Genomic DNA, 28,000 nt, shown 5'->3' on the forward strand with positions numbered 1-28,000 from the left:
AAGAGGGATCAGCCTACTGGCCTCTGTCACAGATGCTGGGGCAGATGTTTCTGTGTGATGCTGTAAGCAGGGAGAGACTCAACAGCACCTGGGAGCAAGGAAGGCTTCTCTGAGGGGATTTCCCTCTACAGTGAGAACAAAGGCCTGGAGGCAAGTGGGAGCCTGGCTTGCTGGAGGAACTGTCAGCAGCTCACCTGGTTGCAGCTTCTGATACCCATGGATATAGTTAGGAGGGGCCCTGAGGGGGCCAAAAAAGCAGAGAACAGAGACTTGGCCAAGCTCTGATTGCAATGTCCTGGCGGTGGTTGAAGAGAGTTAGAGCTTTTAAGTAGTCCAGTACCAGGCTCAGATTTACATTTTAAATATGTCACTTTGGCAGCAATATGGGTTTAGAATGAGGGAAAGAGGATAAGGCAGAAAGATAGAACTGGGAAACTTTGGCAGGTTTCCAGGAGAAAAAACATCCTAGCCTAAGCTAATAGTAATGTTATGGTAGAAATAATAAAAGTACTAGCAGTAGCAGAGACTTACTTTTATTGGACCTTTCTAGGTATGACCACTATGAAAAGGGCTTTCTACATATGATACCAGCTAATTCTCAGAGAGCGGCCATGGAGGGAAAGAGGAGCAGATGAATTTCAGCTATTTCAGAGGGGGCATTTGGAATATTTGCTGCTTGGCTGATTCTCAATTTGCTAAATTTGGTTGGATCCTGGTTCTCTTCACTGGGGTAGGGAGTGGAGGAGAAATAGATCTGGGGTAGGGGGGCTGGGGAGGGGTGGGAAAGGTGACATTTGGGAAGGTTCAGTTTCAGGTTTCTGGGAGACATGTAGGTAAATGTGGAGCTGAAAAGTGAAGTCTAAACTGGAGTGAGCAACTTGGGAGTGATCAGTATTTATCTGGATGTGTATAGAAAGAATGTAAAAGAAGTAGACATGAAACCCAAGGATGAGAGCTTTGAGTGAAGTAAAATTCAGAGGGAGTAAGAAAAAGGGAAGCTTAGAATCAGAAAGAGAAAAAAGAACCTAGCAGGTTGGGATGGCAGCTGGAGACATTTGTATCATAGAAACAAAGAAAATAGAGAGTTTCAAGACTTGGGAGGGAGCAATTGCATCAACAGGTGTAGGAAGGTCAGGCAAGCTGAGGTCTACAAAATGATTAATCCACCTGGCAACCTAGTGGTCTCAGAAATCTTGAGAAACTTTGAGGATAGGCTATAGCAGATCCCAGGTACGATAGGTGAGAAATAAAAGGAAAAGGAACATGACAGAATGCCAGGTGTAGGCAGCTCTCCCAAGACACCTGCCTATGGAGGCAAGGAGAAAGAAAGCTCAGACATATCTGGTGGGGGGTATATTGTTGAAAAAGAATTTGTATGCTTTTTAAAACATAGGTGGCACTTGAGCCTACTAAAATTCTAATGGGAAGGAGCTCATACAAGAGAGAGAAAAATGCAAGTGACAGAAGGAATCACTGATGAAGCAATGAGAGAATGGGATCCAGATACCATCATAAAGAAGATACACTGCCACAGAACAAGTTTTAAGGAGTCCAGTTTTCAAAGTTTTATAAAAGGTATAAAATAAATGTCAAATTTTAGTTCATCAAAGTGAAAAATGATCTCTACACAATTTAATTAAAATAGTAAATTCCTAAATTGTTGTGCGTGGGTCACCGGCCAGCAGTGACCACAGAACGCTGTGGATGGCTCGACGATAAACACGCGAGAAAAAAAACACCACATGCACAGAGACAGACTAGTTTCTGTGGGGAACTAGGGACAGAATGGCCACCCCCCCCCTAGTGGGGAGCGCGCTGATTTACTGTCCATACCTGCTTTTATTAGGCTCATTTTGCATAATAATTCAGGTAAAGTACAGTACTCATTAGGGGGAAGTAAGGAACCATAGAAAACAAAGAACTCTGCTGGTCTATTGAGTTGGGGGTCAAAGAGCTGTAAGACTGAGGAACAAACTAACTTCCTCCTAAGACCCTTCTCATTCAACTGAGAGCATTCTAAACAAAGGAGGTTTCACAGTAATTTACATGTTCTTTCTTAGGCCTGATCACCCTGGGGAATCCGCACTTCTCAGTACCCAGCTGCACCACCCTGTCATTGTTTCAGGCTTAGGTGGAGCAAGGGAACTAAGGCAACCGAGAGATAAGGAGATTTTCTTCCAGACACTGAGAACTCAGACTTTGTCAAAGCCGAGGAGTGAGGGTCCATCACCCCCTTTTGCTGCAGCCCCCCAAGTCCTTCTTTTGGGGGGGCCTCCCAAAGTGATCGTGCCTGGCTTAGGTCGTTCCCCCGTGGGGAATCTTACCCGTCTTTGGCTAACCGACCAAGCTTTTGGGGGTTCAGTTATGAATAAAGCAGCAGAAGCAGCATTCCTGCCAGGGAGATAAGCTTTTGTCTCCTTGCTGGCTCACAGTTCCAAGGGCGTTCCCTTAGCCTTAGCTAGGCAGGGGTTTCAGCTTCTGATACCAGTCAGGGTGGTTCCCAACACTAAATCTGGTAATAATTTCTCTTCTTTAATGTTTTTATGCATTGCCAAATTTTAGTGGCCTCACTGAGAATTTGTGGATAGAGAATTTATATGAGATTCAATAATGAGAATCAGCGTGCCCAATACAGGGCCACAAATCCTGGCAGCACCTTCCTGGATGCCCATGGCAGACATCAGTTATCACTCACTCTTCCACTACATTGAGAGCAGTCTCAGCATCCTTCTCTAAATAGTGCTCTAGTAGGTCATTCCCAAAGCTAGAATTTGAAATGCATATGCCATCTATGATTAAGAAGCTAATTGTCCATTTACTTGGGATCAAAGTCTAGCCCAGAAATGGGATGGGTGTCTCTCACAACTATCTATGCAAATTTAGGGACTTTTTGGTTTTAGACCAGACCCCTACTACTGAGATATCCCTACTATCTCACCAAACTCTGGAGGCCTGGATTATAAATGTATTCCACATTCAAAGATGGCACATTTTATTTGTTTTAATCTAGTGTTCACTCCTGGCCGAGCTCTAGACTTCTTTTTCGTAGTCAGGAGCTTTTGCAGTAGACTTTGGGTCCTTCCTTTCTTGACATCTGACCCTTATTTGGACTACACTGTCACCTCTGTGGCTGACCTCTAATGCCATTCTGCTGTGTGATTTAGACAAGACAGATGATGGCTTGGATGGCTTCCTGTAGGCCTATGTCTTGTTCTCTTGTCTGGTCAGGACTTCTTTCACCCTAGGGGAGTTTATCCACAATGCTTGTCCTGCTGCCTTTTCCTGGAGGCCTCCTTCCTCATGCTTCACCTAGCCAATTTTTGTTTGTCTTTCTATCTCAGTGAGCCCATCATGAAAGTCCTCCAGGATCTCTGAGCCTGGCCTGTAACTCCCTTCTCTGTGTCCTGTAGCATCTGTCCACCCGCTTTTCAGGACATGCATCCCACAACTTGGTGATGGCTTGCTTCCTGCTGGTCTCTCCAGCTAGATGGGAAGGCAAGGATCTTCATGTGGCCATTTGTACCCAGTGTTGAAAATATGGGGGTGGCTAATAGCAAGTTGCTGAATGAATGCACGAAGGAATGAATGTTGCAGTTAATTTCTTTTACATTTTTTATGCATTTTTCTTTTTCCTTTCCGAACCCTTTTGCCTGTAACTCTATAACAAGAGAACATTGTTTGTTTGGTTTATTTTTATCATGCTTATATATTTTTAGCACAAATATATTTTTTTGGATTGTTTCTATTGCTATGCCTTCAAATTAATTATTTCTCCCTCTTTTTAAGGAAAAGCCAAAAAATCTTTTGTATTTATATTGTACAATGGATGATAACCAAAATAAAAGAAGGATAAATGATTTTAGAAATACAGCAACAATTCACTAGGTCAGTGACAGAATTTTTGAATTTCTAATACTATGCACAAGAGTTCTTAGTTCAGCAAACTTCCTCTTTATAGTGCAAATTGCTTTTGTAAATAATAGCACAAAGAGTGTTTAAAATATTTAAAATAAATTCTGTACTCCTTAGCATTTTAGGAATATTGATGAATATTTAGATATGTGCTAATTATTTATCATTTTTATACATTTACTAAAATAAGTACTACTTCTAAGAACTCTGATGGTGAATCATCTAAAAAATATACTCCAAAATCCTCATCAAGACACCTAAGCTCCTTCCCTTCTTGTCTGCTGTTGATCTTGGGCAGCTTTGTCTTCAGCTACTGGACACTCTGAGCTTGATGCCTGCAGGACCCTGAGCACACCAGTTGCTTCATACTGCCATGCTTCAACCATGTTCCCACTGCCTGGGAGCCAGCTTTCTCTAACTATGGTCTGTGATTTCTCTCACCCAGTTTTGCTTTTTCTGCATTTCCTGGATGGACTGAGTGCCCCTCTTCTTTTTATCAAATCTCCCTCTGCATAATGATCCTATCACTTGGACAGGATCCGGAATTGGGTCCTGCTCACTAAGATGATCCCCAGCACTAAACATATTCCCAGGTATAGGGTAGGCAATCAATAGTGATTAAGAGAAAATTGAACTCAACAGCTCCATTTAAAACATTCTACACAATAAAAGTTAACAAAACCACCTTGTCACTATTTTATAATTGAAATGGGCCTTCAACTTAATTGGCTTGAATAAGTAAGATTGCATTGTCCTGTTAATATTGTATTACCTTCCTCAAGGGATATCCATGATAATTCAGTGGAACAATGTATATAAGAATAGTGTATGAAGCACTAAAAAAGATGTGAATAATTATTTAAATTTATGTTATTGAATTAAAATGACATTAGTTATACAATATTTTCAAATAGGATTATTTAAAATTATTTTTGTTCTTTCATTATTCCATATGCTGTTAAAGTAGATACGACTTAAAATCAAATCATTTTGACAAGTCATGTGAAGGGGGATTCTGTTCAAAGCAAACATACAAATGAATCTAAAATGAAAAATTGTGGGTGTGATGTGTCTTTCACTTATGAGAGTTTATACTTCTGCTCTGACTCCCAGACACTGTAAACACCAGTGCATCCTGTGGAACACAGCTGGTAGGGGCTGTGGGAAAGTACTAAATGGACTGGGGCAAAGAAATTGTCATCCAATTACAGTAAATTACCTTCTTGGAATTTATAGGTATCAGTAATATCTTTCATGCCATCTCCTCCAACTTGTTTTGTCACAATTAATTTTCCAATGTGGGTGGTATCAACAGCTTCCACTACATGAGTGCCATCTTTCTTCGCTGTAATGTAAACAAGATCACTGTTGACCTAAAAATGGGGAAAAAGAGCATTAGCTATCATCAAATGTGTTTGCTACTAAAATTTCTAACTCTCAATGGTGTAGTCATCTAAAATCCCTAGAACTGACATGTTTCTTCAACAACATTGGATTCATGGGGCTAAACTATTTTAAAACCATTCTGAAAGAGAATCTAGGCTAGATTATTGATCAGGTATTTTAAATTAAGAATATTTAGGGCTGAGACTATCAGTTGTCTAAATATCAGTGACTTCTTCCCATCCTGCCCTTTTTCTTGCTGGTAAATTTCACCTTCTAAGAGAGAGCTGAAAATTCCATGTATATTACTATCTTTTCCAGGCTTTTTTTAAGGTAGCAGTGGCTGTGTAATGCTCTTTTAGGAAAAAGAGAAAGTCTGTTGGGTGGCTTCTGGGAAAGATTTTTCTTTTTTACAAAAGGAGAGAAGACTTGGGGGATTTTGCCTTTCTTTTCCTGCTTTTGAGTGTTTTTGCATGAAAAATGATGCTTGGAGCTGCTCTAGCCATCCTGAGACAGTGAAGAGCAACATTGCCAACAGTACAAAGACAGTAGAGTAGAAACATAAGAAGCATTGGATCATCACAATGCTGTTAAATGGCTAAGCCAACCTTGGGACTACCTACTTCAGAATGTCTTGAGTACATTACACACCAGTGAGCCACTTCTGACTCCTGTTGACTCTATGAATGAGTGATGTCCAAAATGTCTTGCTGAGCCCCGCTCAGCTCCTATAGACTCATGCCTATGACTTATTTCATGTATGACTTATTTCATTCTTGGTCTCCCTTTTTCCCCACTTCCTTCTGTTTTTCCCAGTATAACTGTCTTTTTCCAAGAACCTCCATATTCTCATGATGTGCCTGAAGTAGGACAGCTTCAGTTTTGTCATTTTTGCTGCCAGTGATGTTTCAGGCTTAATTTGCTCTAAAGCCCACTTGTTCATTTTTCTGCTTGTCCAGAGTATCCACAGAGCTCTCCTCCAATACTGTATTTCAAATAAATAATTTTTTTCCTATTAGTTTTCTTTGCTGTCAAACTTCTGCATCCATGCATAATAATTGGGAATACAAGGGTGTGGATAATCTTAGCCTTGGTCTCTAATGGCACACCTTTGTTCTTGTAGGTGATCTTTCCTAATTCTTTTATTGTTCCCCTTTATATCTCCATCTTCTTTTGGGCTGCAGTCTCCATCTGTATTGATGACTGAACCAAGATAAGCAAAACCTTTAACAATTTCAGTGCTTCATTGTTTATGTTAAAGCTGCATATTTCTTCTGTAGTCATGATTTTTGTCTTCTTGATGTTCAAATATAGTCCTGCTTTAGCAGTTTCCGCTTTCACTTTCATCAGAAGTCACTTCAAATCATTACTACTTTCTGCCAGCAAGATAGTGCCATCTGTGTATCTCAAGTTATTATTATTTCTGCCACCAATGTTCACTCCTCCTCCCTCTGAGTTTGGCCCAGTGTTTCATATGATATGTTCTGTGTATAGATTAAACAATAGGGAGATAAACTGCACATTTGTCTGACACCTTTCCCTGTAGGAAACCATTCTGTTTGCATATACTAGCCTTATAGTGACTTCCTGTCTGTGACACAGATCAGGCATCAGGACACTCCAGTGCTAAGGTACACTCCTTTCTTTCAGAGCAACCCAGAGCTTTCCATGATCCCCACAGTCAAGGCTTTACTGAAGTTTGTAAAACATACACTAACCTTGAGGGTTTCAACCTTGAGGGTTTCTTACATGAGAAAAATTAAACTTAAACTCCTACCATTTAAGTCATTTTAATTGTTACTTGCAGCCAAAAGCACTTTTATTGAAAAATAATATTAGACTATCCCAATAAAATTCAGGCAACTTTCTGATGATTCAGTAACTAAACCATGCTATCTGTGGGACTTGGAAATAACATCTTGGGGCCATGCTGGGTGACCCCCTTCTAAGGTTCTGCTTCATCACTTTGTTTTTGAGAGACAATATCTATATCTGTGCCTGAAGGCTGATTCCACCAGAGTCCCTTATTACACTCTTTACAATCACTTCCTTGTGTTCCATTTATTAGTATGATAGCAGGTAGGAAACACAAATTGCACTGCTATATCAGGTGCTTCAGCTGAAAATAATCTCTGATGTATTTACTAAGTATTTTCTGACCCCCTCCAAGCCTCAGTTCCCTCTTATTTTTAAAAGGACAATAATACATTCTTCCTCAAGATAGTTCAAAGAATTAACTGAAAGAAACACATGTAAATTACTTATCATAGTGCCTGGTATAGAGCAAACACTCATAAATATTATCAATAATAAAAATAACAAATTATTCATTAGTATTGCCAGATATTTTTTAAGTACTAGAGTCCTAATGACATAGACAAACAACATAAATTCAGTCACTTAGAGAGTTTATACTCTAGTAAGAAATATTCTGTGCATCTGAATCACCTGGTGGAGTTAAAAGAAAATAGATGTCTGGTCATGGAGGTCTTAGCTGCAAGCTTGAATTTATTACCTTTTTAAAAAGATGTCCAAGATAATTCTATTGGATACCCAAGCCATAGAACTTCTGCAGTACATGCAATGAGTACCTTCAGGGGGATGTCTGAGATACCATGGGGGCTTCTAGGGTGGGCAGGACAGGTTAGGGGGCTAGGAAGTAACAGCCAAGTTTAAATCTGAAAGATGCATAGAAGTTAGTGAATAAAGGATCTCACATTAAGTGTTCTTACCAAAAAACAAATAGAGAAACAAACAAACAAACAAACAAACAAACACAAAACTCACAAAAGAACACAAGGACTTTTTTTTTGAAGTGATGGATATGTGTAGTACTTTGGTTGTGGTGATGGCAACACAGATGAATACATTAAATGTGTGCAATTTAAAATGATCAATTATGCCCCAATAAAGCTACAAACAGTTAAAGCATAAAAACAGAAAGAAAGAAGTCTACAACAGGCAGAGTGCCCAGTCCCTGTAAATGTTCTGAAGAACATATTCAAAAAGCACACCGGATTAGCTATAAAATACTTGGATTCTGACTTTGCATGTGTACTTTTAAAAAGTTACCTTATCCTCTATGATCTTCAGTCTCTGCCTCTATAAAATAAAAACTGTTATACTTGTCTTGCCAATTTTATGGCAACATTTTAGGACTGAGTTAGATCGGGTCTAATTGAGCATGACTTGTAAATTTCAAAACGGAGTAAAAATCTAATGGAGAAACTTGATGATAGAGTCTTATGTTTTAAAGTTGAGGTTAAAGAGGTTTAAAAGTCTCTACTTTCTCAAAAAAAAAGTTTGGAATTTATATAAAATTTGATTCTACTAAGGAGAAAGTAAGTAGCTAATGTTTGTTAAATACCTATGATGTTTCAGAGACATTTTAAAATTATTTAATTTAACCCCTACAATAATCCTGTGAGGTATGCATTATTATCCCAGTTTGACAGATGCAGCCACCAAGACTCAGAAGGTCAGCAAAGTGTGGACACATGGCTGAGAGATGGTAGAGAAGAGGTGCAAACCCCGGGCTGGCTCATTGACTGCTCCCTGACTCCGACTCTGAACCAGCCCCTAGCACATTCCTTAACCTTCACAGCTCATGGCCTCTCTCACAGCACCCTGCAGGACCATCATCAGCACTGTGCATGGTGAACTGTTTCCCTGCTTGGGCCTCAGAGTTCTGAGGGGAGAAAAATGGTGACCCTGCTACTCAGGGTCTCTGGGCTCTGCAGCACTAGCCATGGACATGAAAAAACAAAATGTGAAATCAGGAACTAGGACAGAAGATGACAGAACAGACCTGTAAGAAATGCTTGTCATTTTGAAAAAAAGAAAAGAAAGTTAAATAACCTTTAAATGAGCATCCTGAGAACTTTGCCTTTTCCTCTGGGACAGGCCATGCAAGCACAAAGAGCTCCTCCTTCACTTGCAAATCATAGCAACAATAATGATAAATATCCTCTTAATAACAGCCTTTATAATAGCTTATGGTTATCCAGGGAGATAAGGCTAAATATGAAACTGGCTAAATCCTTGTCTCCTCTTGGGTACAGCTTAGGAAATTTATGTAGGTGAAAATCTCAGGACAGCCCAATGGCGCTGTCCCTTGTGGAAAGAGGAGAGAAAAACACATAAGAAATGGCTCTTGCATGTGTATGTTGTGAGCGGGGGAACAGGAAGTATTCTATCCAATCAACATGACACCCACAAGCTTTTCTTTTCAGTTTCAGCCACTACACTAATGGTTCTCCATCCCGATCACACATTAGACCCACTGAGGGGCTTAAAAAGCAGCAGTGATAGGTCCCCATCCAGAACCAATTGCATGTCTATAGTAGAATAGTCAAAAGTGCAGGGGATGCTGGAAAAAATATTGGATAAATGCTGTGTAACTTTAAGCAAGTAACTGAATGTCTCTGGGCTTAATAACACTATCCTTGTATAGCTGGTAGGTAGATCAGTACTACTTGTGAAAACCTATATTTAAGGCCAATTTCTTTTGAATGGAAAGAAGTTTTCATGATTATCTAGTCCAAGGGTGTCAAACTCATTTTCACTGGGAGCCACATCAGCTTCATGGTTGCCTTCAAAGGGCCAAATGTAATTTTAGGACTCTATAAATGTAACTACTCCTTAATAGTTAAGCAAGAGCTCGATAATGCCACCAGGTAGAAACAAGGTACTGGGCCAGATAAAACAAGGTAGAGGGACAGACTCAGTCCGTAGGCCTTGTGTTTGCCACCTGTGATCTAGTCTTACCAGTATATCTGAAGGGACTATGGTCAGGCAGCACCTGGGCATCCCAACCTGAAATCTGGTAGTATTTTCGGCATACTACACCCTTGCCTCCCAGTCAGACACAGGCATTTCCCACACAGCCTCTGCTGCAGTGCAGCCCCAGGGGCTCAGTAAAGGTGGGCCAGGGTAGAAGGCTAGAGAAGCCTCTCTGCAAACTTCTGCTTGTGTTCTTAGAATGGAAACATATGCCCACTGCTGTCAGAAGCTACACTTTTCCCCACCAAGGATGGAGACTTTCTTCAGAAACCAAGGCAGAGTTTTCTTTGTTCATTTGTTCCCAGATAGATATAACTACAAGCTCCTAAGCTATGCAGAGAAAGCAGTGGTCCTCCAAGGATACATCAAGTCAGTGGGTACCTGCCTGGTCCAACTGCCCTATGTCTGTGCTGCGCTCACCGTTCCTGCAGCTTGTAGCAGCCATGCGGCCAGGCCCCATGGGCCTCATCTCCCATCAGTGCTGGGGGGATGCCATCTGGTCCCTATCTCTCCGAGACACCATTCATAGCAGTGTACTCAGGTCAGCTTTTGTTTGCTTGCTTGCTTGATTCATTCATCCAACAAGTATTTATTCATGACTACTCTGTGCCAGAGCTTGCTTTCAGCAATGAGAATACAGAAAGAGAAACAATCACCCTTAAGGCAGGATGGAAAAATTAAAAACAACAGAGGAGGGTGGGGTGAGTGAAGGCCTCAGTGGGAGGTGACTTGAACAGAGACCAGGATACAGTGAGGGAAGAGAACTTTCCCCTAACATACAATAGGGGAGAGTTTTTACTGCAAAAGTAACAGTATGTGTAAAGACTCTAAAATGAGAGCATGTTTGGAAGTTTTCAGGAGTAAGAGGGTCAGCATAGCTGAAGGGAAATGAGCAAGGGGTTGGAGTGAAGGGGAAGCTGGGGGCCAGATGACAGCAAATCTGGTAAAGATATATGTTCAATTTTATTTTAAGGGTGGCAGGAATGTATTAGAAGTTGGAGCAGGGTAGTGACAAGTTTTTATTTACATTCTGAAAATAAAATTCTGGCTGATCTGTGGAGAATAGATAGAAAAAGGGGTAAGAGGAAGAGGGAGATGGATTAGCAGGAAACTTCACAAGGCTCAGTGCTTTGCATAGCTCAAAGGGTAATGATCAACCATCATACACATAGCTGATAAATGACAATTTTTAAAGGTGTTTTTTAAAGGTGACAAGATGCCCAAGGAAGATTAAGAAAAGAAGCCAAGATGATTTCCAAGTTTTATGTTATTTAATTGAATGGATGAATAATTTTAGGTCAGAAAAATGGTGACAAAATGGGATGCATCTAATAAGTGGTCACAATATAAACAACTTTGAATTGAGAATAAAGAGTCTTCAGAGAAGCAACTGCACAGGTTGGACACAGAGAACTGACAGCCCAGAGCTTGGGAAGGTGGAGCTTCTGGAGCCACAGGGTGGTTACTGTGGTCCTCAGGAACCAGTTGTCACCACTGCAAAAATCAGCTCAGTGACCAGGAGGGAAGACAGGAGTGTGTGTGTTGTGTGCATGTGTGTGTGCATGCCCATGTGTTTGCATGAATGTTTGTGTTTGCATGTGTGTATGTGCACATGCATGTGTGAGTTTGAAGTGGGATGGTGCGAAGGAGACAACAGATCTGATCAGAAGAAGCTAAGCTTGAAGAGAAGCAGCAATTCCTGAGAGCTTAATGAACATGGTGATTCAGAAGATGACTCCAGACTTTTAGGACCATTCTGCTCCCTTGTTACCTCTTGGAGACTGAGGGCACTGTGAATTGGGGAGAGAAAAGGCAGATGGCCCTCTAGAACTGAGAAACTCTCCCCTATGCCAAGGGCATGAGAAGGGAGGAGGAGAGAAACAAATTTCAAGCCCTGAAAAGAATCTATAAATGCTCAGGATAAATTTCCAAAATGGACGAGGAGAGGAAAAGGGACAGAGGTAAGATGCTGTCTATGCACAACCCCTCTTGTTTGGGGTTCTGCTTCATTAAAGAAGACCAAGTTCCTGACAAGAGCAAAAATGTCAATAAACATGATGCTTGCTCTGGCCCGGAAATGAATAAGGAATGACCAAGAAAGCATGTTGAGAGACAAGAAAAGGCGGAATCCAGCTGACCCACCTGGGGTAGGTAGTGAGAGGCAAGCTTATGCAGCCAGGAAGTGAGAATGGGAAGAGAGGACGCAGTCTAAAGCCTGAGTCATGAGACATCCTTCGTGGTGTCCTACTTTAGGTACCATTGAGAAAAGATTCTTCATACCCTTTTCAACAGCTCAAACATCTCTTATAAATGACTCAGCCCTGGAGCTCAGCCTATACCACAGCAACAGACTGTACACTCTGCCAAACAAGTATGCAATGATGAGCAGAGTGATTATAATCTGCAAACCCTGATGACATTCAAAACACCCCAATCTATATTTAATAATAGCAAAAGTGTTTGCTTTAACAGTTATTAGGCAATTTGCTCTTGGAGGGAGGTGCCTTCCTTTCTCCCTCTTTGCAGCAATAAAGCATAAGAAAACTATAAAAACAAGGCTTTGTGGATTTTAGAGTGATTTTCTATTAAGAGGTTCTCATAGCATCATAAACTATTAGATGGCAACTAGGAGGTTTAGATAAATCTTCAAATCCCAAGGCAAAATTGAGAAAATAAAATTCCAAATATGATATGCTTATTCTCCCAAGGCTTCTAGAAACTGTAATGGGAGATATAGTGGAAGAAACACTGTTTGTTTTGTGTATTTCACATTTCTGATTTTGCTATTTAAATATTTATGCTTTTTGTATTTCCTGAATATTTCCCAATCTTGCTTCCTTCTTTGCCCTTGATTGCTATTTATCCAGTCCTCTCTGGTGTGGAGTAATGTCACAGCCTTCTAGCTGGTCTCCCCACCTCAGTGACATTCCCATCCAGTCCATGCTCCATAAATCTCACATTTCTCCCCTGTGGTAAGGCTCTTATTTACAGGATGGAGTTCCTACTTCTCAGGACCTAAGTCCCTCAAATCTATTTCCTTCAGCTGTCATCTTTTGACACCTGCAGTTGCATCATTTTTTGTGAGATTTGAATAGATAGCTTTGAATGTCTCCCACACACCATTTGGATGCTCATCATCATCCCTGTCTGAAATTCTTTTCTTCCTTTGGCTTCTTTCTTACCCTCTTTGCCCAAATAACCACTAATCACCTAACAAGACTCAGCTCAGACACTAATTTCTGCAGTCAGCATCTGGACGCTTCTTATAGGCTCTGGCAACAGTCTGCTCATCTTACTGTGGTTGTCACCAAGGTGTCATTACTGCCTGTTCCTGTGTCACCCTCCCACCCGAGACATGGTCTTATGGCCTTTGCTCCCCTACTTCAGTTCCTGGCCCATATTTCTCATTTAATGAATCTGTATGTATAAATGTAGATCATTTATCACCTAAGTTGCCCATCTGACAGTTCCATAGCATCTCTTGTATTATTATTTAACTTTTGATGTGTTTATGTACTCTACCTCCCATCAAGAATTGAATTTCTTAAGGACATAGGCCCCTGAATTCCCCATAGCACAGTGCCTGACACATGTTAATAATAGATATTTACTCATTCTAGCCATAGAGTGTGGTGGTTAGTAAAGCAATTGCTTATGAGGGAAAAATAATCTCAAAACATCCAGGAAAGAAAAATGTTAGCTAAGAATTGCATTTAGAACTAATAACCTGGAGGCTGGAATGATGTCTAGTTAACTTTGTAAGCACAAAGCATATGCCACATACCTGGGAAATTTAGAAGGAAAAAACCTCAGTATCTTACTCTTTGACGTATTAAGAGGTCTGGGAGGAAAGCAGCACTTTCCCCGGCTTCCCACTTACCTCTGCAAAAACGAAGGGTGCATCAAACTGGAAGCAAACATGACCATGCTTAATGGCTTGAACAGAGGCTGGGCCACACCGATACATCCCTGAATCACACAGAGGAAAAGGGGATGAGTTTGTGTCTTCAAGTCTGTCCACATGCAGGACAGAGCATAGCACTGAGGTGGCTCCTCAGAGGCAAGTGCTCCTCAGGCTCATCATTGATTTAGCCCAGTGCTCTCATGCCAGGGAGGGCAGAGGGCTGATGTGTGTAATCAGGACTGTTTTGTTGGAAATGTCTCCTCAAAGCAAAATTTGAAGCCATGAAAAAACACAGGAAATCACTGCTCCTGGGTCTATTCTTCCACCTATAAACACGTACACAAGTGTGGGTGCCATGCTGTTGGGTAACATAATATTTATATGCTTTTACAGTAGGCACCTGGGATGTTTGAAATGGTGATATGTCCTCAGGGGATGTGTTGTTGTTTGTTTTGTGTTTTGGACATTGAGGACACCTGTGAAGAGAATTTGAACACTAATCACACACATTGACCAATGCCCAATATGCACTGAGAAAGTCAATAGGACTGTGTTTATTTACAAAGTTTAAAAATTGTAACCAGCTGTCTGTAGTTAATAAGAGATTTACTGCTATTAGTCATCTCTAAAGTCTCTTCATGATAAAGTGTGAGGCAAAAGTAGGTTTACAGTTGACAGTATGCAAAACAGTTTATTCTTTTATCATTATTTATTAATTATTATATTATTTTCCATAAAAACAACTGTAAACCTACTTTTTTACCACCCTGTATAACCCAGAACACCAGGAAGTGTTGAACTTTCTCCCTTAAACCATTAAGTTGTTTTATAAACATGTAATGAATGTTTATATATACGTACTTGTATACATATACATACCAATATCTCATATCAACCTGAGGAAATAAACATAATATCCCCAGGCCATTGCCTTTCATTGTTGTATTAAAGATAAATAGAGGCTTATGATGTGATTTTATTAAAATCTGGTGGGGGAGTCATACTGCTATTCTTTGCTAAGCATGGTTTGCAAGTTAGATGACAGATACTCAGATTTTTAAAGAAATCACATAATATAAAAAGAAATTAGATTCTGGGAAAATACAAACATTTTGAGTCCTTTCTTTCTCTACTGCCTTATTTCTTACCATTGTATAGCAGGGAGGGTGGAAGTATGTTTTATAGCCTAGAAAAGTGCTTACCTAGATATTTTTTCTCCTGTCTTCAAAACTGCTTATCAAAGCAGGAGTAGATGAATTATGTATGTAAAGTTTAATTCTTTTTTCCCATAAAAGTTATAAAGTAATCAGTGTAGAGCCAATCATTCAAATGAAATTAAGTTAAAGAACAGGTATAAATGACCCATGGAAATGGACAATAGGGTGGGGATTGACTGTTGGAATGGGAGATGGGTGGGGTAGAGAAGAGCAACAGGGGAAAATTGGGACAACTGTATTAGAACAACAATAGGAAAAAAAACAGAAAAAGAAAAAAAAAGAAATGAAATTAACCCTGATTGACAGGTAGTTACTACTGCATATGTGTACAGGAAGCACGTTTTCGAGGTTGGTTCCCACTGAGAGTGCTTCCCACACATCAAGGGCAATCATAAAAGCAAAGTGAAGATCTGCAGTTAAACAGCTCCTTTGGGAAGGATGCAGGTTTACCGTCACTGTTTTCCTGGGGCGTGCTGTCCACAGCCTGCCAACCTCCAAACCCGACAGGTAGATCAGGTCTCGTCATCCAGGCTTCATTCCAGCAGTGGTAGTTCCTTGGAAAACACCACTCCAATGAGCATCAATTTCCCATCACATTCAATGCTCCAAAAAATTAAAAAGTGACCAAAATCCTGAGAATATACCATCTACTAATTATTGGAATGGATTAAACTAATTGAGGACTCCCAGAAATATGCTGGGCTCTAGACTTGAGTTTGCTGGGAAGATCCATTCCCATTGGTAGCCCTAGGGGCACTCACATGGCTGGACAGTGCTCTTTTCCAGCTAATCTCAGCTTCAAGTCTCCTCAGAGATATTTTAATTAACACATTAAACAGTTTTGATATTAATCATTCTCTGCTGTCTAATGAAACAGAACACACTACATGCTAAAGGGGTAGGAAAAAGTTAATTGAAAACAAAATACATACATCTTTGCATTTCTTTTATATTTATGTATGTTATATTTATAAAGCATATCCCTTGTAACAATTAAGCAATAAAATGCCTGTGTTTATGGGTTTAGACCATTGCCATGGAAACTATAACACTAACTCCTGATTGTAATTGTTGCAAATTTCCATTTGCTCTTCAGCAAGAAGGAAAGGTTGTCGGGGTGAGTGTCTCTTTACCCTTTATCAAAGTGGATAATCCATGAGCTGAGGGCCATGCAAAACTTGTCACAACTTTGCAAGTGACCCTGGAGGCAAGAGCATGGGACAAAATGTCCTCATGAATTGTATTGTTATGTCCTTGGGAAGACCTGAAATTATATGACACTACAGAAACAAATGAGAGTACATGAACCCATCCACACTACAGAAAACCACAGAAAATATTCATATAGTAATAACAATTTAATGGGAGGTAAAGTAGTTTCAGCAGTCTTCGTTTATAGCACTGATGAATTTCAAATACAACCACTAACTATCCTTTTCCTAAATGTCCTTCAGCATTATTAATTTGTGCATATTCCCATCTCTCTGAGTACAGCTCAACTTTGATTGGCTCAATTCAGAGATGTTTATTTAACTATGCACCCATTATGTGTCAGACATCATGCTAGGTACTGGAGATTCAATGAAGATCAAGATGTAGGTTTTTGCCCATAGAGAGCCTCACAATCTAGGAGAAATGGCAAACTTAAACCAATTGTTCAAACATTTCATAAGTTTGCCATGAGGCTTAAGCAAGATAATATATGTATAGCACTCTATATCTGGCATGTGATAAGTGCTCAAAAATGGTAACTCTCAAACTTTTAAAAATAATTGATGTGATGTATACTACAGCCCAAATTCATCTGGGGTGCAGTAGGTCTCAGTGGGAAACTCTCAGGGCATAAGCAAAGACTTCACAGCAGAAGCAATATTTGAGCTGAGTCCTGAAAAGTGGGACTTTCACAGGTCAACAAACAGAGTAAAAACAAAGTTGTGAAGACATGAAATATTTATCTGCAGTGTATTTGGGGAAATGTATGCTGTATCTGTGCCTGGAGGGTAGCTTTTTTTGCATATTTGTGTGCATGAGAGAAGAGGATGATAGGTGAGGGTAGGCAGTAAATCACAATGCTGACAAATACGCATAACACTTAATATGTGCCAAGCACCATTCTAAAAGCTTTCTGTATATTAACTCATTGGATGTTTTTAGTGCCCTATCAGAAGGACATTGTTATTTCCCCCAGTTTACAAGTGTGGAAACTGAAGCACAGAGAGGTTAAGACTCTTGCCTGAGGTCACACAGCTAGTTAGTAATGGAAATCCCAGGTCTGAGTTAAGCTGCAGGTAAAGATGAAGTAGGTAGTGAGACCTTTTTATACCAAATTAAATATTTGGGCTTTATTCTTGGGAAAATAAATTTGCAATTCTGTATTTGTGAGAGATGTGTGAACAGGCAATTTGAGAGATTGAACCAAGTTACCCCTGCTCCTAAATACTAAAAATAGTTGCAATGAATTAAAAATGTGTCCACTACAGAGGTGGTCATCATGGTGGAGAGCCAGAGGAGCCACAGGAGGTTCAATGATGGCTTATGGAGATGTGAGGGAACCAGATGAGTTGAGGAGGACTTTTTACGTTTATGAAGACTGAATAAAGGAGGAACAGAACAAGGTTTATGTTGAAGAAGGCAGTGTTGGGTGGGTGACAGATTTATTTTGGACAAGATGAACCTGAGTGTCTATGGCAAATCCAGGAGATGAAACCCAAGAGGCATTTTGAAATATACATGTGACATTCAGGACTGGATGAAGAAGAAGTCCCTGGTACCTTTATGGATGATGGAGGGGAATAGGGGAACAGCCAGAAGAAGAGTGCGTGAAGGGGAGGGATGCAGTGTAGATTTCTTCCAAGAGTGATCTAGACTGTGAAGGGAAGAAGGGAAGATAGGGCAATGGCTAGAAATAATGCTATACAGAGAAGATTGTTTGGATTATTTTTACATTAGGAGAGATTCTCAGCTTGTAGAGAGGGAAAAACAGTCTAGAAGGAATGGGAATAAAGAGTAGATGAAATGAAAGGAGGCTCCAATACCAAGGATGCAAGAGATCAAGTGCAGCCCCATGGACAGGTATGGGGAGCAAGGTATTGTCTGTGGGGGAGGGAGGTGTGGATGTAGATCAGAATCAGAGTATGGAGATGCTGGGGCAGGAACATGAAGTTGCCTCTATCTTTGCTCTGAAGCTGGAAGAAAGGTCACTGTATTAAACAATGACTGCTAGCCTCCTTTTAGGACAGTGGAGTTCATACCATCAGGCAGAGAGATCCAGAAAACACAGCAATGAAACATTTGCAATCCCAAATGGGCACAGTCCTGCTTCCTACACAATATGTGGTGTTTACCAACCCTGGCTTTCACCAATATACTACCACTCCAGATCTGCTCCAGAGTCTCATTTAATTAATTAATATTTTTAATATTAATTAATTAATATATTTAATTAATATGCTCCAGAATCTCATTTAAATTTATATATCTTGGGCAAGGTGAAGCTTTGAACAAGATAAACAAGCTTTGCATTTAAGATGTCAGGTAAAAAAACTTTTATTTGAGGATAACATGTCTTTTCAAATGACCAAGAGGTGGGGAAAACTTTATTTTCTCTCATCATGATATCTAACTATTTATTCATGACCTATTCCACTTTAACCTATGACTGAGACCTCCAAGGGTAGAAGAGTTTAATAAGAGGGTCAGGAACTTGTAGGCAGTGAGACAGATAGTGAGAACTATGACCTGCCTACCTCACCCACTGCCTAAGAGTTCCAGGGGTTCGGTCTTAGTCAACACATAGAAGGGCAATGGCTGGGCTCCCAGCATGGTTGTGAGCAGAGGGAGCCATGGGGTTTTTTCTCATCATGCTGTTCTCAGTTCAGCAATGGCCAGGGAGAGTTTATTTTGGGCCACTCATTCCAAGAAGGTCCCCTTTTGGCTGGATGTTAAGTATTTCTGGGTACACATACTTGTCTTTTATATTTCAAGTTCCCCCATGAAAGAGGCTAACAGTTACAGACATTTCTGAATTCCATTTACCTACTCTCCAGGCTGGGAAATCTAAATGCTTCCTGAAGGCTCATTCTTATTTTATAGCTTCTTTATCTAGATTCTTAATAGCCATTCTGCTTTCATCCCATGGTTGCATCACACATGTGCAGAGCACACAGATTCACTTTGGAGCTCTGTCTTGTTCACTGTCACATCCTCAGCACCAGAGCTGGCTCTAGGGGGCACTCTCAAAGTAATGGTTGGCTAAAAGGTGAGTGCATCTAGCAAGGCAGGTATAATTAAACCTTTGTTTGTTTTTAAGATTCAAAGTTTTATATCTTCTCAGAGTCTTCATTTGAAGTCTGACTTCCCATAATACCACGAAAATGTACAGTGTTCCTTTAAAGTGAAAATGATTATAAACCTTCAAAGTAATCTACTTTCCTTATTGCCCTTTCTAAAGAAGCAGTGTCAAAATTAAAACAAAGCCCCCATTTCACTGGGAATTATTTAGTCAAGTTGAATTAAATGGGGGACAGATAATGACAGAGATGGCAAGTGAACACATTTTTGCTTTATGTTACTTTCTGTGAGTTTCCTGAAGTGATGGTTAGTGATTTCTGGAGGTCCTTTCAAGGATGCCAATAATCCAGCAGTTTCAGTAAAAGGGACCCAGAAAATCTTCACTGAAGGCAGAGCCTACCTGATGAAGCAGCACCATGCACTGCTGGGGACCCGTGAAGTTATGTCACAGCACTGAAATTAAAGTTTCTCCTTTGACTCAGGAAACCCCTGTGCTTGGAATTTGCACACAGGAAATACACAGATGCGATGGCAAGTACATAGAATATTCATCCTTGCACTATTTGTGAGAAGGAAAAATCGGAAATAGCCCAGTCGCCCAATATGTAATTAATTATTTGAAACTCAAAATAGAATACTATTCAGCCATAAAAAAAATGCAGGTCTATATTTATTTGACAGAAAAGATACCTATGGCATACTAATTTTTAAAAATCACATTACAGAACACCATATATAGTGTATATGTTCATCATGCTTATAAATAAGTGTGAAAAGCAGAATTTTAAATGATCCTCACTCTTGTATAATTTTCCCCTTGATGTCTATGAAGAAGATGTTATATCACTCCTTTTTTTTTTTTTTAAGAAATTGCTTGTTGGCATATTAACTTTTTTTTAAAAGATTTTATTTATTTATTTCTAGAGAGGGAATGGAAGGAAAACGAGAGAGAGAGAGAAACATCAATGTACGGTTGCTGGGGGTCATGGCCTGCAACACAGGCTTGTACCCTGACAGGGGATTGAACCTGCGACACTTTGGTTCACAGTCCATGCTCAATCCACTGAGCTACACCAGCCAGGGCATACAGCACTCCTTAAATTGTGTTACTTTACATGGCAAAGAGGATTTTGCGGTTGTAATTAAGATAATTAACCTTTTGACTGACTTAAATGAGAGATTACCAAGGTGGGCCTGGCCTAATCAGGTGAGTCTTTAAATGTGGGTTTAGAGGACAGAGACAGAACAAGCCAGAAATTCAAAGTGACAGAGCCATTCTGTTGGCCTTGAAGAAGATGGCCACTAATGTGAGTTTTAAAGCTGCAAGGAACTAAGTTCTTCCAAGAACCTGAAGAAGCGCTGAACCTCAGATGGTGCAACAGTCCCAGCTAACATTTTGAGACCATAAGCAAAGGACCCAGTTAACCTGTGCCCAAGTTCCTGACTCATATAAACTGTTTGATAATAAATCTGTATTGTTTTGAGCTGTTAAATTTTTGGTAATTGTTATGAAGCAATAAAAAATGAATACAATATTCAAAAATGTTAAAGAATGCTTAACAAAATGTTGAGTAGTAGAAAGCATATGACTCTTACTTTCATGATGTTTTTCTGCATTTGAAATTTTAAAAATAAGCATGTACTAGTTTTCCCTCCCCCACAAAAAAACATTAAGATGACTAATATTTATTAAAAGATGGTAGAGCACAGTTCAAAATCTGCCCTGGTTCTAACAGCTGGCTAACATCACATCCAGATTGCAAGAGCCCATGGGAGTGTGGAGAACTGGGCTGTATGCTATATTTTCAAGGAAAATAAAGTGGATTATTGAAGCACAGAGTCCTTTACTGCCTTTAACTTAGCTGATGCTTAAACACTACGCAGGGTCATCTCATTTACAAACTGTACAGAAATGTTGCAGAGAAAAGGAATCCCTAAAAGGGAAGAGATATGAGCTTGTAACTTTGTTTCTGCAGCTTTATTAGGTCCCAAGGGAGAGCACAAACAAGATCCAGAGAAAGCCCTGGAGGAGCTGTCTTAGACCAACTTCACATATAAACCACATATTTGACTTCTTTTATTTTAAAAATGGCAGGGGATGGAAGAAAGGCACTTGTCTGACTTGCAAATTATTTGTGTATTCCTAGAAATAAGCACAGCCCCTCCACTTTGGCTCTGCTAATATACTTCTAATATAGGCAGTGATATTAGTGACAAAATGACAGTGCAGAGTCTGGCCAATGTGGAGGCATGGGTAGATATGCTTCACCTCCTTGCACAACCAAAAAGAAGGGTGACAACCAATTAAAAAAAAAGACAGCCCTGGCTGGTGTGGTTCAGTGGATTGAATGTTGGCCTGTGAACCAAAGGGTCACTAATTGGATTCCCAGTCAGGGCACATGCCTGAGTTACAGGCCAGGTCCCCAGTAGGGGGTGTGCAAGAGGCAACCACACACTGATGTTTCTCTCCCTCTCTTTCTCCTTCCTTCTCTTCTCTCGAAAAACAAACAAAAATCTTTAAGAGAAAAAAAAAACAGAACTGCCAGAAAATCAAACTATATGGAAGTCCAACAACCAAGAAATTACAGAAATGTTCATCTAGACTGGTAGGAGGGTTGGAGATGGGAAACTGAGGTGGCAAGGACATGTAACAAGGCAGAGGCTAGTGGACCAGGTTATCCATATTAGCATGAAGATAAACTGGCAGGAACAACTGGGGAGCTAGACAGATTGCACAGCCCAGGGTTCCAACACAGGAAAAGAAAGCTTCAAAACCTCTGGATATAAAAACCTATGGGGGTTGTGTCAGTGAGAGAAACTCCCAGTCTCATAAGAGAGTCTGGTTGAGGTGCCCATGAAAATACACAAGCCCACTCACTTGGCATCAGAATCTGAAATGGCACAGTCTACTCATGGGAAGTGAGAGAAGAGACTGAAAGTGGGGTGAGAGCCAAGCAAGCAGCATTGTTCCCTCTCAGACAACTCCTCCACATACAGTGCCATAATCCAGTAAAGTGGGTCGCCCCATCCTGGTGAATGCCTAAGGCTCTGCCCCTTACAATGTAACAGGTGAACTAAGACAAAGAAATATGTCCCAAATAAAAGAATAGATCAAAACTTCAGAAAAAGAACTAAGTGATGAGGAGATATACAACCTATCAGAAGCAGAATTCAAAACACTGGTTTTCAGGATGCTCATGGAAATGATTGAGTACAGTTGCAAAATAAGGGAAGACATAAAGATTATGCAAAGTGAAAAAAAGAAAAATATACAGAGAACCAACAGCTAAGGGAAGGAAACTGGGACTGAAATAAAAGATTTGGAATAGAAGGAAGAGATAAATACTCAACTGGAACAGAATGAGGAAACAAAAATTCAAGAAAATGAGGAGAGGCTTAGGAACCTCTGGGACAACTTTAAACATTACAACATCTGAATCATAGGGATGTCAGAAGAAGAAGAGGAAGAGTAAGAAATTGAAAACTTATTTGAACAAATAAGGAAAACTTCCCTAATCTGACAAAGGAAATAGACATGCATGCCCAGGAAACTCAGAGAATCCCCAAGAAGGGGATTCACAAGATCCAAGAATCACATGCCAAGACACATCATAATTACATTACCCAAGATTAAAGGTAAAGAGAGAATCTTAAAAGCAGCAAGAGAAAAGGAGAGAGTTAACTGCAAAGGAGTTCCCATTAGGCTATCAGCTGATTTCTCAAAAGAAACCTTGTAGGCAAGAAGGGGCTGGAAAGAAGTATTCAAAATGATGAAAAGCTAGGGCATATATCTAAGATTACTCTATCCAGCAAAGCTATCATTTAGAATAGAAGGGCAGATAAAGTGGTTCCCAGATAAGGTCAAGTTAAAGGAATTTATCATCACCAAGCCCTTATGATATGAAATGTTAAAGGGACTTATCTAAGAAAAAAAAGATCAAAACTATGAACAGTAAAATAACAACAAATGTAACTATCAACAACTGAACCTAAAACAAACAAATAATCAAGTTAAGCAAATAACTAGCACAGGAACAGAATCACAGAAATGGAGATCACATTGATGGTTATCAGTGGGGAGGAGGTGGGAGGAGAATAGGGGGAAAAGGTACAGGGAATAAGAAGCATAACTGGTAGGTACAAAATACAAAGGGGGAGGTTAAGAATAGTATAGGAAATGGAGAAGCCAAAGATCTTGTATGTATGACTCATGGACATAAACTAAGGGGGTCGGAATGCTGGCATGAGGAAGGGTGCAAGGTGGAGGGCCATAAAGGGGAGAAAAAAATGGGACAACTGTAATAGCATGATCAGTAAAATTTACTTGAAAAGTGACAGCACATCCTGGGAGTTTTAAACTTTGTTCATTTCAATGGCAGCAGGGGTGGGGTGGAATCAGAGATGTCGGAAAGAAGTTGGGACAAGTTGGTGGAGTTGGTTGGAGTTGGTGGAGTTGGTCGTAGTAAGACATGACAAAGTGGAAATGAAAACTTTGACCAAGAACCCACTTTCAGTTAGGAAAGGTAATGAAGTGAGATAACAGAAAGGAATTATTCAGAGGTACTGGGGCATGCTGGAGGAAACTTGTATGGAGCTGAGATCTGGGAGCACCACACTGTTTCAGAATGCATCTGTTCATTGTTAGGGACTGTTAGAGTGCTGAAACCAGGAAGGGGCATTTAGAGTCTGTCTAGGGTCATGTCAGTCAAAGGCCAGAGGCCTGGCCACTGGAGACCAGGACAGTTCACCCGTAGGAACCAATTGCTCCCCAAGAAAAAAAAAGAAAAAGAAGATATGAAGGTTTTTGCTTTTGCTTGTCCTGCATGGGGAAGGGGTCCTATAATGTTCATTGAGAAGATGAAGTTTAAGCACAGTCTGATGTGGCAGGAGAGAACCCATTTGAGGGGGTTGAAGATGGGGGCAGACTTGAGTGTGTACTGTAACTTCCAAAATGAAACTATGAGGTATATTTGCAGCAGAGGTGATAGTCAAAATAGTTAATAACTGCCCAGACACAGACATGAACCAACTGGAAGCTGTAACCAATCAGAAAGGATACTCACTCTAAATGCCAGGAACGTCTTTCCAGGGCATATCAGATAAATGCCAGCCCAGATGTAGTCAACTACACGTACAATATGATAGTACTTAAATTTCTTTCCATTTACAAAGTTATCTGGAAGTGCATCTTCCCTTAGTCCTGAGAGTATAGCCTTTCCACTTTCTCCTTAAGCTTCCAGGTACTGATTTCTTGAATATTTGTTGAGGGAATTCTACAGCAGCTTTATTGACAATGACTTTTAGAAAATTAGGGGGTGATCATGTAGATTTCTTTTTTCTCCTCTTTTAATGGTTCCCCTCTTTTGATTATCTATTTTATTTTATTTTCATTGTGGGACAAGGAAATGGAAGAGTCAGAAGGATACTAAATTTGGTAAAACAAAACAAGCAAACAACATCCCAAAGTGCCTAGGAAGTAGATACCACACATTCAAATACTTATTTGCCATTACTAATAAGTAGAAGTTCCTCTGTAACTCTGCTGGATTCACTTTTGAAAATAAGCCTCTGTCCTTTTTTACTACTCTCTCTGACATAGCAATTAGGAATTGATATTCCACCTGAAAATGAAGAAAATGCTGGATATTGAGAGTATTTGTTTGGATAACACTAATGTGTAAAAACTTTCTATAATTAATTTTGGCCAAGTTTGTCCATAAATATTGAAGAAAGTGCTTAAAAATATAATCAACAATGTTTGTAAGTACCAAAGTTACTGTTTTGCACTTTAAAGCTGTTTATTAGTATAAGAACCTAAGGTTGATGGCTCTTATATAAAGTTTTTCTAGAAGTCTTATTAATCATCAAAAGAAATTAGTTCACATTCAGTATAGCTTAAGTGGTACATATTTTATTAGCTGTTAATTATTTTAAAACTAGTAACCTTTGAATGTTGCATATGATGACTCTCTTAGGCAGAATTTGTGATTAACCAAAATGACATGTATCTTATTATGAAAAACACCTTACTGTTTTCTATGGGGTTTATCAGATGACTTCCACTTTCTTTTTCATTCCAATCTCCTGAGAGGTATTTGTAATGAGGTCTGATTTTTTAAATCTCCTTTCTCTTTGTTCACTCTCAAGAGGGATTTGAGTAGGAGACTACAGGCTCTCTTAGCAGATATGCTAGATGCAGCGCTAGAGTAGATGTATGGGAGGCATGGGAGGAGAGCCTAGTGCAGTGAATTTCAACCTTCAAAAAAGGCCCTTCCTAATTTTATAACAAGTATTTTATAACACCCCTTTATTATGCTGAAGTGAAATCCACAAATAGCTTTCTATACACATATTTTTTCAAGTACCAATATAATGCCCTATAGTGTACAAAGAAATATACAAATAAAGGGATAAACATAAAGTAATAATTTCAACAGATATATGTCAGAAAGATAATGATAGACACCAAGTTATTCCTACAAAATGTAAAACCTGAAAGGAGTGTGACAGACTCCTAATTTGGAGTCACACTTCTTTCAGGTATGTGCTCTTGGGAAATACTTCCAGGATGGCAGAGTGAGGACCCTCAAAAAACTGCTCCTCCATAAAATCAATGAGAATACTAGTAAACATGATCAAAACAAACTTTTCCAGAAATGAAAATGAACCAAGACTTTCAATAATATAAGGAGAATTAATACATAAAAAAATGAGTCTCATTAACAATAGTGACCTTTGTGACATTTTAATTTGCCTTATTCCCACACCCCTCTTTATATCTCCATCGTAGTCTCAAAAACCAAAAGCTTTGTAACTATGGTAGTTATAAAAACTTGCAGCCTATCGAACAATGAAGGGGAGAAATGGGTTTGGAACTCTCTAGAAACTCAACTTTAAAGAATTATTACTATTCAACCAGTCTGGAAGAGATCACTTTGTGTAACTAGTCCTATTTATATGATGCTTTTCAAAAACAGTTAGAAACATCATACCTGCCTGAAGGGGTTGATACAAGCTGGAGATAATAAAGGCTGCCTCCCAAAACTCAAAGGGAAAACTTAGGAGCTGACATTCTCATAGGGGTTTTGAACAACTCTTATATACTCTGAGAGTTTAGATGGCCACATACACGTGCAGGGTTGTGTGCATGCCCAGGACAGCCCCAAGACAGTCCTAGTCTCTCACTTCTAGCTGACCTTGAGGTTTTGCACAAGCAGAGAATGAAGGCTACAGTAGAAGTGTAAACTTCCTGCTGAATCAGTTAAGACATTCCCCCAACATATGCATACACAGAGCTCCTAAGAAGACTGGGAACTTGTGGTTCAAGGTATGTAAGGAAATCTGTCCAATTGTTAACAGCCCACTAACTCAGCAGAGAGGCTTTAGTGGCCAGACATGATAAAGAATACAGACTATAGAATTAGTACAGGAAAGTCACTAAACAAACAGCATCAGCAACACCAAAAACAACAACAAACATCAACAACAGACTCTGGGGAGCAGGAAATCTGATTTTAAGAGTTACCATATTTATTATTTAAAATATTCAGTTTTTAACAAAAATTACAAGACATATAAACAAAACAGAAAGGTATGAATCATACACAGAAAAAAAAAGCAGTCAAGAGAAACTGTCACTGAAGAAGCCAAGACATTGCATTTACTAGACAAAGATATTACATCAGCTATTATAAGTGTGTTTAAAGAAGTAAAGGAAACCATTAGAGTGATATCTAACTAAATAGAGAAAATTAAGAAAAAGTTAAAAATTATGAAAAGAAACTAAACAGAAATTGTAGAGTTGAAAAGTACAATAATTGGAATGAAAATTTCAAAACTGTACCTAAGGGTCTCAAAAGATTTAAGTAGGAAGAAAGGAGAAAAAACATCAGTGAAGGTAAAGTCAATTGAAATAATCCAATCTAAATAACAGAAGAAAATATGAAGAAAAATGAACAGAGCCCCAGACACAAGTGGGACACCATCAAGTGTAGCAACATACTTATAATGTGACTCCCTGAAGAGAAAAGAGCAGAAAGAATCTTTGAGAAATAATAGCTGAAAATGTTCCAAATTTGATTATAGACATGAATATACACATGTCAGAAGTTAAAAAACTCCAAATACGATCAACTTAAAGGCATATACACATAAACATTTCACAGCCAAACTGTCAAAAACTGAAGACAAAAAGAATCTTGAAGATGGCATGAGAAAAGTGATTGACTATGTACAAGGGGGCACCAGTAGCATTAAACTAACTTTTTATCAGAAAACATAAAAGCTAGAAACCAGTGATATGATGTATTCAAAAGGCTGAAAGAAAAATTGTTAACCAAGAATTGTGTATCTTGCAATACTGTCCTTCAAAAGAGAAAATAAAGGTAACTACATAGAGTAATAGGGAATGCAGTATAAATGTATATTTGTTTGTAATTCTCTCTGATTTTTAACACAACTTCATAAAGCAATAATTCTAAAACTGTATTGATGGGCTTATAATGTGGAAATA

General features: G+C 39.4%; 1 protein-coding gene across 1 annotated transcript in view; it reads right to left on the reverse strand.

Annotated features, from left to right (window-relative positions):
• F13A1 (coagulation factor XIII A chain) overlaps window positions 1–28,000 on the reverse strand; it is a 187,842-nt gene that overhangs the window by 38,646 nt on the left and 121,196 nt on the right. Inside the window, exons 9-11 of the mRNA XM_045841731.1 lie at window positions 15,649–15,752; window positions 13,958–14,046; window positions 5,132–5,285 (exon numbers count right to left, since the gene is read on the reverse strand). Coding sequence (XP_045697687.1) covers window positions 5,132–5,285; window positions 13,958–14,046; window positions 15,649–15,752 — 347 coding nt within the window. The remainder of the gene's footprint in view (window positions 1–5,131; window positions 5,286–13,957; window positions 14,047–15,648; window positions 15,753–28,000) is intronic.

The sequence above is a fragment of the Phyllostomus hastatus genome, unplaced genomic scaffold (genome assembly GCF_019186645.2).
Source record: "Phyllostomus hastatus isolate PE091 unplaced genomic scaffold, TTU_PhHast_1.1 phas_contig_37, whole genome shotgun sequence".
NCBI lineage: Eukaryota > Metazoa > Chordata > Mammalia > Chiroptera > Phyllostomidae > Phyllostomus > Phyllostomus hastatus.